This window comes from Stylophora pistillata, chromosome 2 (genome assembly GCF_964205215.1).
Source record: "Stylophora pistillata chromosome 2, jaStyPist1.2, whole genome shotgun sequence".
Lineage (NCBI taxonomy): Eukaryota > Metazoa > Cnidaria > Anthozoa > Scleractinia > Pocilloporidae > Stylophora > Stylophora pistillata.
Window position 1 is genome coordinate 57,120,491 of NC_142520.1, and position 12,882 is coordinate 57,133,372.

At 36.5% G+C, this 12,882-nt stretch overlaps 1 protein-coding gene and 1 long non-coding RNA gene across 2 annotated transcripts; both read left to right on the forward strand.

Moving 5' to 3' along the window:
- Positions 1-9,172, forward strand: LOC148740583 (G protein-coupled receptor GRL101-like; the record flags this gene model as incomplete). The annotated part of the gene is made up of 13 exons (XM_088749694.1): positions 1-86; positions 1,378-1,449; positions 1,943-2,014; positions 2,244-2,315; positions 3,011-3,082; positions 3,728-3,802; positions 4,020-5,016; positions 5,239-5,320; positions 5,791-5,853; positions 6,159-6,239; positions 6,896-6,940; positions 8,019-8,069; positions 8,906-9,172. Coding segments are annotated over 13 exons (1,953 nt in total), but the record flags the coding sequence as incomplete, so codon positions are not given.
- Positions 9,173-10,551: 1,379 nt separating this feature from the next.
- On the forward strand, positions 10,552-11,744 carry LOC148740584 (uncharacterized). The gene is made up of 3 exons (XR_015996316.1): positions 10,552-10,906; positions 11,106-11,153; positions 11,636-11,744. It is a non-coding gene; the product is annotated as an uncharacterized LOC148740584 (long non-coding RNA).
- Positions 11,745-12,882: the final 1,138 nt, after the last annotated feature.

Sequence of the window (12,882 nt, forward strand, 5' to 3'; positions counted from 1 at the left end):
TTTGTCATCATCAGCTATCTGTCAAATAACAAGTTGAAGAGTCTGCCAGATGGAATTTTTAACAGCCTTTTCAAGCTGATACATCTGTGAGTGAAATGTTTATTTAACAAAGGAGATAATTGGGAACAACCAAATGATCATTTTTGTGATATTGTTTACAAAAACACAGCCGTCACGGCTCAAATAATATGGAGTTTTCCAGCTTGACTTTTTGAATCTGATTCGATGAATCTGATTCGATGAAGAAAAGAATGCTATTTTATGCAGTTGATGTGCTTTGTTAAGTAATCGTAAGATACTTGGGGGTTTAAATGTTTAAAAGCTCCAATTTTAATAGCAGCCTTAACAAGCACTTTGTTTTTTCTTTTTGCTGGATAAAGTATCAGTTTTTAACATATGATAACCATTAACCAACGGATGATGTGCAAGTGATAACGCTGATAATGATACTAATAATAATAATAGTAATAATCATAGCAATGATGATAAAATAGTAATAGTAATAAAAACAGATACAATGAAATATATGAAGTTGATATATTTTGAACTGCGGTATTAGATACATATAATGCACGATCCTCGCAGTAGATAGCGCTATTTAAGCAATAGCGAAAATCAGACCTGAAAAAAATCAGGCCTGTACGGGACTCGAACCACTGACCTCTGCGATACTAGTGCAGCGCTCTACCAATTGAACTAACAAGCCAACTGGGAGCAGGCCGTTAAGTTGATTCATAATAAACCCGTGAAAGTGATAAATCAGATACAATGAAATATATGAAGTTCATATATTTTGAACTGCGGTATTAGATACGTATGATGCACGATCCTCGCAGTAGATAGCGCTATTTAAGCAATAGCGAAAATCAGACCTGAAAAAAATCAGGCCTGTACGGGACTCGAACCACTGACCTCTGCAATACTAGTGCAGCGCTCTACCAATTGAGCTAACAAGTCAACAGGAAGCAGGCCGTTAAGTTGATTCGTAATAAACCCGTGAAAGTGATAAATCAGATACAACCAGAATACAATCAGATACAATCAGAATCAACTTAACGGCCTGCTCCCAGTTGGCTTGTTAGCTCAATTGGTAGAGCGCTGCACTAGTATCGCAGAGGTCAGTGGTTCGAGTCCCGTACAGGCCTGATTTTTTTCAGGTCTGATTTTCGCTATTGCTTAAATAGCCCTATCTACTGCGAGGATCGTGCATCATACGTAAGTAATAAAAACAGTAAGAAAAGGGGAAGCCACTACACAAGTCAACTACAGTTTTGAAAGTTCTTCTCCAAAAGCCACTGGAAAAGTAAAATTCTATGAAACACTTTAGCTGATAATTCTATTATTAGGGATTTCCTTGTAACTGTGGTGATTTTTCAGGGATTTGTCAAACAATGAACTCAGAAATCTGCCACCGCACATCTTCAGAAACATTACAGCGGTAGAATTTCTGTGAGTAAGATTCTCATGGACATAAAAGATTGAAGATTAATTTTTAAGGATTTTCTTGAAAACATCAAACGCGGTAAATATAATAGCTTCCTAGTTTATGACAACTCTAATAATAATCTACCTTTAGATGGAAAACGTTTTTGTCCCCTTTATATGTTGTATATTATGTTGTTGTACTAGAGGATCAAACTACCCCAATAAGTTTGTAATTTGTAACAGGAAATGGATCATAAATAATTTTTCAAATTCAGCTTAAACAAGAGACCTTCTTAAGGCGCTTGGGAATAAACTTAGAAGTTTTCGATTTTACCCTTGAGAGCATTATACTTATGTCTGATGTTTTTCTTTGAAGATAAAGAGCTATTTTATTGAGAAAAGAAATGCCATTACCTTGCCTGAACTACAGTAGTGACTAAAAAAACAGTGTTAAAGATATCACTCCACAGGTACACCTGGGTATATCAGTCTAAGCTTTCCTTGTTTCTTTTTTCAGGAAAATGGGCTACAACAAAATTGAGAGGCTTCATGAAGATCAGTTCCAGGGCTTGGTAAAAATGTTCGAATTGTAAGTACACTCAGAGTTGAAACCTTGTCCCAAGATGATCTGATTGGCAAACCACATAGCCCCTCAACAGCTCTTTCAAATTTATCAAATCAGTTGATAAAACCAAAATTACAACATCATTGAAATGTTAACTCCAACATCGCTTAAATGTGATGAGCAACACCCAATTGAAATCACATTATGTTTCTAAAATTATGTATTTATCTTTTGTTCCTTTCACCTGTTTAAGATATCTCTCGGAGAACAAAATTGAGGCTTTGCCAGATAAAATTTTCGAGGGCGTCAAAAACCTCAATACTCTGTGAGTACGGTTAATTACAAAGAAAAAAACATGCTAGCATGTTTAAAGTAATGGGGAGAGTATAATAGAAGCATTTAAAATCTGAGATCTTACTTTAAAAATTTGAATATGAAGTAGAATAGACAGTGCAAAAAGAACCGTTTATTTAAACATACTTTTAGTGAGCAAGGGGGGATATTAGTGAAATGCAAACACACATAGTTGAGAACCAGATAGTTTTACAGCCATTGAATGTAATTTTATGAGGAAAATTAACAAATGGTAAACACCACAGCGTACACTATTGAGTTATGGATGCACGCGGGAGGTTGCTAAGCACGAAAGAAGCGTAAGAGTCGCTCGAGGCGATAGCCGAGAGCGACTCTAGCTTCTTGAGTGCTTAGCAAACCTCCCAAGTGCATCCATAACTCAATAGTGTACGGTGTGGTGTTTACCATTTGTTTTATAACACAACATTGATACATTGTAGCTAAAGAGTTCCCGTTTATTTAACAAATCTTACGTGACCAGAAAAAACAAGCGCGCGCGGAAAAAGAGTCTTTGCATTTGCTCACGTCAGCAGCGTACACCCATGGGCAAATGGGGGACGCTAAATTGACCAATCAGAGCGCGCGCTTTACTTTGGTTATGTTATAATGACATTTGTAAGAAACTTTCTACCTACTAATTGTAAGTGATTATGTTCTTTATTTCAGCGATATCTTCGGCAATGAAATACAAAACATTTCCATCACGACTTTCAGCTATACTCATAAATTGCGATTTTTGTAAGTTCACGGCAAATTACAGATGCTTATCTAGACACCAAAACTTTTCTATTCCTTTTTTTTTTTTTTTGGACGGTCTATTTGAACATTGATATGTACTTATTGACGAGTTCGGTCGAACTGGAAGGAACATTATTTGCCTCAAGAGAGCTAATTATTTCCCAGTCCAGCCCGACCTCACTCTGTCAATAAGCATTTTATCACATGACCTCTGACTAATTGAGTTTTTAAAAATACCAAAAAGTTTGTTTTAACATAAATCGGACTCAATAGACCAGCGCGCGAGGGAAATCATAAAAACAATTTCTATGTGAAAACTTTTCCTTTCTTTTTCGAGTCGAAACATGGAACTCAAAGTTCATCGGAAATCTTGACTGATTTATTCTTGTTTGTTCACTGCTGTCACTCGTTTTTTGAAACAACAGCGAACAATGTCGCCGTGTAAGTACACTAGTGTCGGTCGGCGTTTTCATCTTTCACTATGGTTTTTTTTAGGAATTGCACGAGTGGGACCGGACGGGTCATATGATAACATAAATTCTATTCTTAGAAATACACTTTTTGAAATAAGTCAAATATATTTTGTGAAGCGAATTACGATACAAACCGACTTAATGTTTGATTAATTATTACTCAAAACTGCAGGTTCATACATTACAACCTGATGGCTGAGCTCCCCAGAGGATTTTTTACCAGGCAGTTGAAGCACATTATAAGAGTGTAAGACTCGGTCCATAAATACATCTCCTTCGATCACATCTTTTCTTAAATAACAGCCTATCATATTAATCAATTAAACATTATTAATTGAATTCAGATCATTAACGATTAAGGTGTCTAGCGTAAATCACTTAATTTCCCTTCATTTTATGTAAGCATATGCTTTTATTAATGTTCAGTGATGTAATAATAAAGTGCAGTTTTTTTTTCATTCCAGAACTTTGGACACCAACCTCATGTGCTGCCACCTCGATCTTTTCAGGCAGGATGCCGATTGCGACTATTTTTTCAATGACAACTTCGCAAGCTGTCACTCTATGTTCCGTAACCTTGCTCCAAGGAGAAGTCTTTGGGTTGTTGGTCTTCTTTCGTTGTTTGGGTCTTTGTTTGTTGTTGGGTGGCAGTATTTTATCCCTGATAACAATGTGGTCCAGTCTATCATGCTGGTGAATCTGGGAATCTCAGACGGCATCATGGGTATTTACCTTATCACTATAGGTATAAAAGACCTGCAATGGTCAGGAGAATACTACCTGCACGATTACGAGTGGCGCACTGGTTGGTTTTGCCATTTCAATGGCGCCATGTCTGTCCTTTCAAGTGAGGTGTCAGTTATGATGATCTCTCTGATTGCATGGGACAGGCTCAAGAACATTGTGTTTCCCTACACTTTTGCAAAAATTACACCAAGGCAGACTCGTATAATGTGCGCAGTGATCTGGCTGGTTGGAGGCATTATGGGATTCCTTCCCTTGTCTGGAATGCACTACTTTGGTGACTGGTATTATGGCAAGAACGTAGTGTGCTTGCCCCTGCAGCTTTCCCCGCAACTACAAGAAGGCTGGGAATACTCCACTTCTATCTTTATCGTTCTAAATTTTTCTCTTTTCATCTTTATTACGGTGGCTTATATTGCCATCTTGTTGAAATCATGGTCGTCAAGCAGACGGCTCGGCGCACATGGAACTGTGCGTGAAAAACGAGCAAGAGCACAAAGTGCACAGGCCAAAAGAGAAAAAGCACTTGCCAAAAGGGTGTTCTTCATCATTCTGACCGACTTCTTGTGTTGGATACCAATCATTGCTATCGGCATCAAGTCTCACGTCGAGAAAACATTTGATCCCCCTGGTGATCTGGCAGTGTGGATTGCAGTGTTCGCTCTTCCGATCAATTCAGCTATCAACCCACTGCTGTATACGCTTTCTACTCCACAGGTAACAGGTCTATTCACTTTCACTATTGAATAGGACATACTGTCATGTTCAAATTTTCTCTCGTGTCAGGGTAGGCTGGCAACTTAATTTTGTAATTGTGACGATTGACATAGAAAATCAGAAATGAAAAAGAGGTGATTATGACCATGGAGACCAACTTGAATATAATAGAGATTATTCAAAAGTCTCGCACTAACTATCCCATAAATTTCTGATGTTTAGGTGCAAGCTATACTAAAACCAAAACTGAGGAAGCTGTGGTCGAATGTTCGATCTTTTTTCAACAGAGGGCAAAATCAAGAAGGTACAGTTTGATGTTCCATTTTAAAATACCATAATAACAATAATGGTACTTCACACCTCGAATTTCAAATTTTTTACGCCTGAGGCGTACAAAAAGGAATAAAGAGTGATTTTAAATGTGTGGGTAGAAATGGGGGCAGAGCACGTTTCATGGGCAGGGTGGGGCGCGTCGCTAGTTGAAATAATTATTTCTGATCGATTTCTGATCGATCAAAGCCATGTTCTACGAGTATTGACGCAAATTGAAGCCATTTGTCAAACCCTTTTGAATAAGAATGGAGCGGAAATTTGTAAATTATTATCAAAATATAAAGGAATCAACCTCTGTCTTAAATTTCAATGTAAGATTAATACAAATCTGACTTGTCGAATGAGTTTTGTGTAATAAAGGTTTGGAAAAGCCTGACAGTGGCTTATTCTCTGTTTGGGGAAGACCAAGTCATTTTTTTTGTTTGTTTTATAACATAGAAGAAGTAGACAATGATCAGCAGGGACAGGCTGGAAATGGAGATGCACACGCTATCAACGAAGAGGGTAATAATCAATCAATCAATCAATCAATCAAGTTTATTATCTTTACGTGAGGCATGGTTACCAAGTTGCCCGAGCCAGAGGCTCGTGTATAAAACCTGAGACTATAAAAAATTATGTTCAGATAATAATATAAATATGGCGATAAAAAGATAAATCATATTGATATTGTTAATAAGGTTGATCAATGTAATTACACATGAAATACGCCTTCTCTACCTTGGAAATTTTTCGCGTAACAACCTTTCCATCCTTTTTTTGCGTTCATTAGTAATCCTGATTTTTTTTCTTTCATTTTATCCTCGTAGGAGAACACATTGAAATGCAAGTAATAGAACACCACGATATTCCAGAAATGGAAGCCCTTGAATTGCCTGCTCCACAACCAGGCGAGTGCTCCATTTATACACTTACTTTCAGACAGCACGTTGTAAATAGTGAAGTAAAACCACCTAATGGGAAACATACCAAAGACATTATTCGACCCGAAAAACTTTCAACCGTGACATTGATGTTGATGGTTATGCCATGACTCACTTTGCAACATAACTTCCTTGGCATGTATATCTAGTCTATTTTAAATGTACCAGAATATTTACTATTTCAAATTGAAATACCTAGAATAAAACCACAGCATTCCTTTTCTGTTCTGGTACATTCTTTAGGTGCATTTTGAGAGAGAAAAGATTCAAAAAGTTTTTCCATATGACATAAAAGTGACTAAATTTGGCGTTATCACTTTTGGTTGCAAGAAGAACGCCTAGTTTAACCAGCTTTGGTTTTCTTCAGATACTTTTAAAAATTTTGTTGAAACTTTTCCTTAAGGACCTTTTACCTCTACTGGTGAGATGCCCCTCCCTTTCCTTTAGCAACCTGTACATGCCCAGTGTATCATGGGAAAAAGATACCCTCGTCCCACATACGATACGGGTCTTGTAAATGAAGGATATCTATATATTGATAATGATCATTATGTTTTGAGTTTTTGGTTTTATTATATGATAAATAACTCTAACTTAAAAATATTCCTTAACTTTGTCGACAGCGATGAAACAAGCCTGTAGAGGGGATGAAAGTGCATCTTCCTCAGGTGTTATTACTTGTTAACTGAAATAAAACTCACAATCTTGGCGATGTAAATATGAGCTGTGTAACATAAGAAGTTTATATCCATCGAGAAATTAGAAAATTCATCGTGATTTCTAGAACTTTCGGACAATTTTTTACGCTCGCACGCATCCAGTTCCGAACGTAAAGCTTACAGTTAAACTTGACCGAGGTATTTCAGGTCTTTTTTGTTTTTGGTCGGATAGCTTAGTTGTATATTTCATCAATCAATAAATAATAGAATATGCATGGATATTACCCAATAGAAAATGAAATTGTTTAGTAATGTATTCAAGAAGAAAACATGAATCAAAAGCCTCATGACATGGTTTACTCTACTTGTTCCTTGAAACAGATTATGAGGATGGTTTTGACATCCAACCAGCCACTAAAAAGACTGTGAAAGGTAAGGCCTTTTCAATTTTAATTTTTTTTAAAGCAAAATATACTACTTCACAAAACAATGAATCAAGGAATGTCTTGTATCACCCAAAGTATTGGCTGGTGCTACCGAGCTGGCGCACGGAATACTTGATTGTATTCTTTCTTTTTGTATCATACCGCGGAGAAGATCGGTATTCCATATTATTAACGTTATAACCAGCAATAAAATCAGTGTATTCATGAGAGTAGCCTCGTATTTCCTCCTTCTCTTACTGAACCAAAAAGATCATCGCAGTTGAAAAACTTCTAATTGGCAAATTTGCCTGTTGTCAGAGAAGTGTTAAACTTGCAGGTAGAGGTATTCACGTCAAAGGTACACACAAATAAATGTCTTCCGAGAAAATTAGCAAAACCTGATTGAAACCTTCGAAGGATCGCTATCAGTGAGGATGAATATAAGTAAAATAATCGTATAATTATATTGTGAGGTTTGAGGCTTTTCAGGCATGTTTTCTAGAGCTGTTCCTACTCTAGTAAAAAATTACCTTATTTGGGTAAGAAGTTATGTTTATATCTAAACGTATAATGACTTGAATAAGTTGATTACTTAACTTCTGAGCCTTTACGAAACAACCAACATGTTAGTCAAATGAAGCGTGCTCTCTATCTTGTTGCAGTCACTGTTCACCATGGAGAAAGCCAGTACCGACAAAGAAGACGAAAAGAAAGTAATTAATTGTCGACTATCATTATTTAAGTGGGAATGCCTAAACATCGATATAAGATTCTGATATTGTGACTTAGTTCTATGAAGGTTTTATTTTACCTAGAAATAAATATCATAATGGATCTACAGACAAAGAAAAATGTAGGTAAATGGTGGATAAGTTAGGTGCATGAAAGAGACCTTTTTTTGACGGACAGTAGTTGTAACTGTACCTTTTAGCTACTGACACAAGATTCAAAAGATATCGCGATTACTGGGCGTTTCATCGATAGGACCTTGACTTAAATGATATAAAGAGCCATAAAAAATTCTGAAGGAAAGTGAACACCGGCTTGTCCTTTTTTGTTAATGCTATGAAAAAGTTACCGGAACTGTTACATGTAGGTCAAGAGTATGCACTCATCACAATAATCCAGGACCAGAAATTAAAGGCCCTTTAATGAAGATTTTAAGAAGTGATAGCATTCAAAGGCTGACTGTTTAAGCATTCCTCAAAATTCAATCGTTTTAAAACCTATTTATGCAGCTCAAGAAGGAAAAAGTAAGCCTGAGATTAAAAAGCCCTCCGTGAAAGGTAAAAAAATTAATTGATTATTTTCAAATGAGAATTTTTTTAACATATGTTGCATTTACTGCTGCTCACAGTGCGAGTTGTTCATGATATTGACAGCTGGCCAACTGGGCAACTTGCCTGCCTATAAGCGGGCAATGGGACTACTATGTAGACCGCTTCATTTCTTTATTTTACAGAAATTGTTGTAGCTTATACAGTGACAGTGAGAGTAATTCTTAGCTTAGTCCATTACATAACCTTATTCTAACTTTGCTTTATTAAAGCTGGTAAATCTGAGGAGCAGGTGGAAAGTGAAGAGATTCCAGGGCCCAGTGACAAAGGTAAAGGAAAGGGAATGGTTTTTGATTGGTCGCTCAAGAAGTTGAGCCACTTTATGGGCTATCGAGGCCTCACTTTTAGTTGGGCAGTCACTGGAAAAATTCTATTGAAGAAATTGGTTAAGAACTAATGACTTTTTAAAAACGTTTAGGTAGAAGAAAAGGTGGATTACTGACTAGTAATTTAGTATTCTATCAAATAAATCATTTTCTGAAGAAGCTAAAAAAAAGAAGGTAATAATTGACTATTCCTGCAAGTAGAAGTGTCTAACACCGATCGACCGTTGTGATATTCAAAATTGCCTAGTATTATTTAAGGCGCCATTTTGCTTTGAATTAAATATCACAATGGATCTGTAGACAGTAAACAAAAGTGACCGTAAGGCGATAAAAGCTCGCACCTGACTGTTTAGAAGTAGAGGTAGGCATCTATATTTATACAGGATAGCCCCTTCAGCGTAGTAAACACTGGTATGAACGGGGGTCCTGTTACCCACCCATCCAACCCCAGGGGAGGACATCCATCACACAGTAATCTCGTGCGTGGGAAATTAACGTCTCCTGCCCCTAACCCTGCAGGAGACGGGACCTCCATTTATTCGTCCCTATTCGAGAAGACTAGGATATCTAATCATTTCTTGATGTTATAGAAAGGTAGCATATTCTTCTCAATTATTTTAAGACCCTGAGTGTTGGGTTTACACTCTCTCTCGAGTATTCAGGTTATGAGTTGTCCCTGGTGGTTCCTTACCCAGATACCAGGCAGTGGGTTGAGCTATCTATTAATACCCTGTATCTAGCTGAAGACAAATGTGTTAGCCTAAGCAGTGATAGTGACTGTAATTCTTAATAAAATCCTATACAACTTTATTAACAACTTTGCTTTCACACAGCTGGTAAATGTGATGAGCAGGTGGAGAGAGAGGAGACTCCTGGGCCCATTGACAAAGGTAAAGAAGAGAATAGCTTTTGATAGGCCATTCAAGATGTCAAGGCTCTACATCAGTTATTGAAGAATCTTTTTTACCTTGGTTGTCTCTGGGATAAGTTATAGTGGAGAATTAGTTCAAGATTAATTACTTTTTAAAACGCTTCAGTAAAAAAAATCGAACGACTAGTACTAATGTCCTTTTCATTAAATAAATAAATTTCTTAGGAAAGTATAGATTAAAGGAAAGTAATAGTTGACAACTCATTCAAGTAAAAGTGTCTACACACCGATCGAAGGTTCTGAAGATTCAAATCAATTTAAATGATTGGATTAATGCAATCCATTTTAATTCTATTTGTGCAGGTCAAGAAGGAGAAAATAAGTCTGAGCCTACAGAGCCAACTGAGGAAGGTAATAAAAGTGAATTGCTTTTCAGTAACTTTACTCTGTCCAACATATGTTGCATTTATTCCCGCATACAGGGCAAGCTGTTTATGAACATAACAGTTGGCTGGACCAATATTCTAGCTTGATAACCGGCAGTGGGACGGATTTCCTATAAAGACTCTTGTATTTATTTGATGGCATATCTTAGACTTTGCAGTGACTGTGGCGGTAATTGTCAATGAAATCTCATTATTAGCTTCAAAGGTATCCGTATTTCATCCTAATTAACAATTTTGCTTTGACGCAGCTGGTGAATCTAAGAAGCATGATCAAGGTAAAGGAGAGAGAGTGGTTCTTGATTGGTCACTCAGAAGGTTAAAGTGTTAACATGTGTTATGGTATTAACGGGTACCTTAGGCCAATTTTCTGGCTTAATAGCAGACCATGGGCCGGTTTACTCTGCAGACCACTTTATTTAAATATTTGACGGCATTTTTGTCAGCCTACACAGGAACAGTGACTGTAATTATGAACAGTACTTCATTGTAACTAATACCTATGCTTTAACACAGCTGGTGAATCTGAGGAGCAAGTGGCAAGCGTAGAGATCCCATTGCCTGGTGACAAAAGTAGGTGGTTTTGATTAGTTATTAAATATATTAAGGCATTTTATGAGTTCTTGAAGCATCCCTTTTAACTTGTTAGGCGCTGGACAAATTCTAGTTGAAAACTGGTTAAGGACTAATGACTTTTTTAAACGCTTAAGTAGAGAAAAGAATGAGCGATCAAGTACCAAAGTAATTTTTTTCAAATGCATTATTTCTGAAGTTGAAGAAGAGAAAGTGCTTAAACCTGACATGGACTTCGCAAAAGAAGGTAACATTCCTCATAAATTAGCCAACATAAGGTAAAAGTGGTCCACACAATGCTTCATTCGATGACGCTTAATCACTCCACCTTGTTGCTTAAAGAAGCCTTGAAGTTTTCAGATCCACATCAGAAGTGACCTCATTGAGAGATAAAATAAGCACTTAAGTATTATTATACTTTCTTGTAATGGAGGGTGAAAACCTTTCTTAAAATACTGCTATTTATGATGTGGAGCTGTCTCACTTTTTTAAGCATTTTTAACGATACAGATATTTGCTCAAATAAAGAAAACATAGCTTCCTTGTGGTACATCTCTTTAAATAGAAATGGTGTTTATGATTTTGTGTACCTTAATTTTCAAAACATTTCAATACAGACCAGCTACAATTGTGATAGCGGTAATCAGTTTACAATCTCTTGCAACAATATAGTCACATTAAAGTAACTTTTAAAATCAATATTTCTTTCTCCTTTCGAATTCCATCCAGGGGAAGAAGAAATGTTTGATACCAGGCTTTAGCTCTCTGTTTTTGAACCAAGGTAAATATGTATAAGGTTTGTTTTAATTAATATACTGAATACCACTGACTGGAGGGTTATGAAAAACTGCCACATAAAGTTGTGTTTTGATTAATATCTTATAAAGCTTATGTGGTTAGTTTTATGTTTGAGATGTAACATGAAAATCTGCTCAAGTTTTGTTGTGATGCATGGACGTTTAAATACATAAAGAGTTGGTTTTTGATTACTAGAACTTTCAGTTTCTTGAACCTCTCTATAATCTGAATCAAAACTGACTTCCTTTTGAAGTCAAACAGTGTAACTGTTAAATAGTTTTTTAACTTCCTGGTAATGAAATCAATTTCAAAATCGAGATTTTTTACTGCATCTGCAGGGCCTGCAATGATCAAAGCTACGTTTGGCGATGAAGACTGAAGGAAGCGTAATAGGTTCTAGTTATGATTTGCTCCTTGTATTTTTTCGAAGTCGCTTGACATATATTTTTTTTCATGCATCCCAATCACTTTTGCCAGTAAGAGTAACAACGTTTCTTCAAACTGATCAATTCACTCTCTTACTTCGGTGATGCATGATTTGAAAAACGTCTGACCAAAAACGTTTCTGGGTGTCTAGTAGACTGCATGAGTACTCTCGACTTCATATCGAGGGGTCTCAATGTGGTGAACCGTTAGTCATTAGGCGTAAAAAATGGAAAAATCATAACCGTTTGTCGTTAAAAAAGTTCATCGTAAAAAAAATTATGATAATAACAATGGAATTATACTTCATATCCAAGAGTCTCAATGGGTTGAGGTGTTAACCATTAGGCGTAAAAACTGGCCAAAATGTTTACTGTTAGCCGTAAAGGCCATCACTCCACTAAGACCCTTATATCTGCCTAACTGTCACCTTAATTATCTGCCTGACAATGAAATGGACGATATGCCTGCCTTTCTACTCGACCATGCAATCTTTAACCAGTGTGTTCTCTCTCTTTGCCCCAGAAAGCGTCCAAGGAATATATATATACCACTAGTAAAGAAATCTTGAGTTCTGGGAGGACAGAAAAAAAGTTAAATAATTCAATAGATAGAGCAGAGTGATTCTAGTAATCAACAAGTATACTATCTGTGGCGTAGTAAGTGAAATAATATTTTCGTTTTCTTAACTTTAATCAATACTTTAGTGAACAAGTTTTCTGAGCTCTTTATTGTACATTAACAAGGTAAAGTTA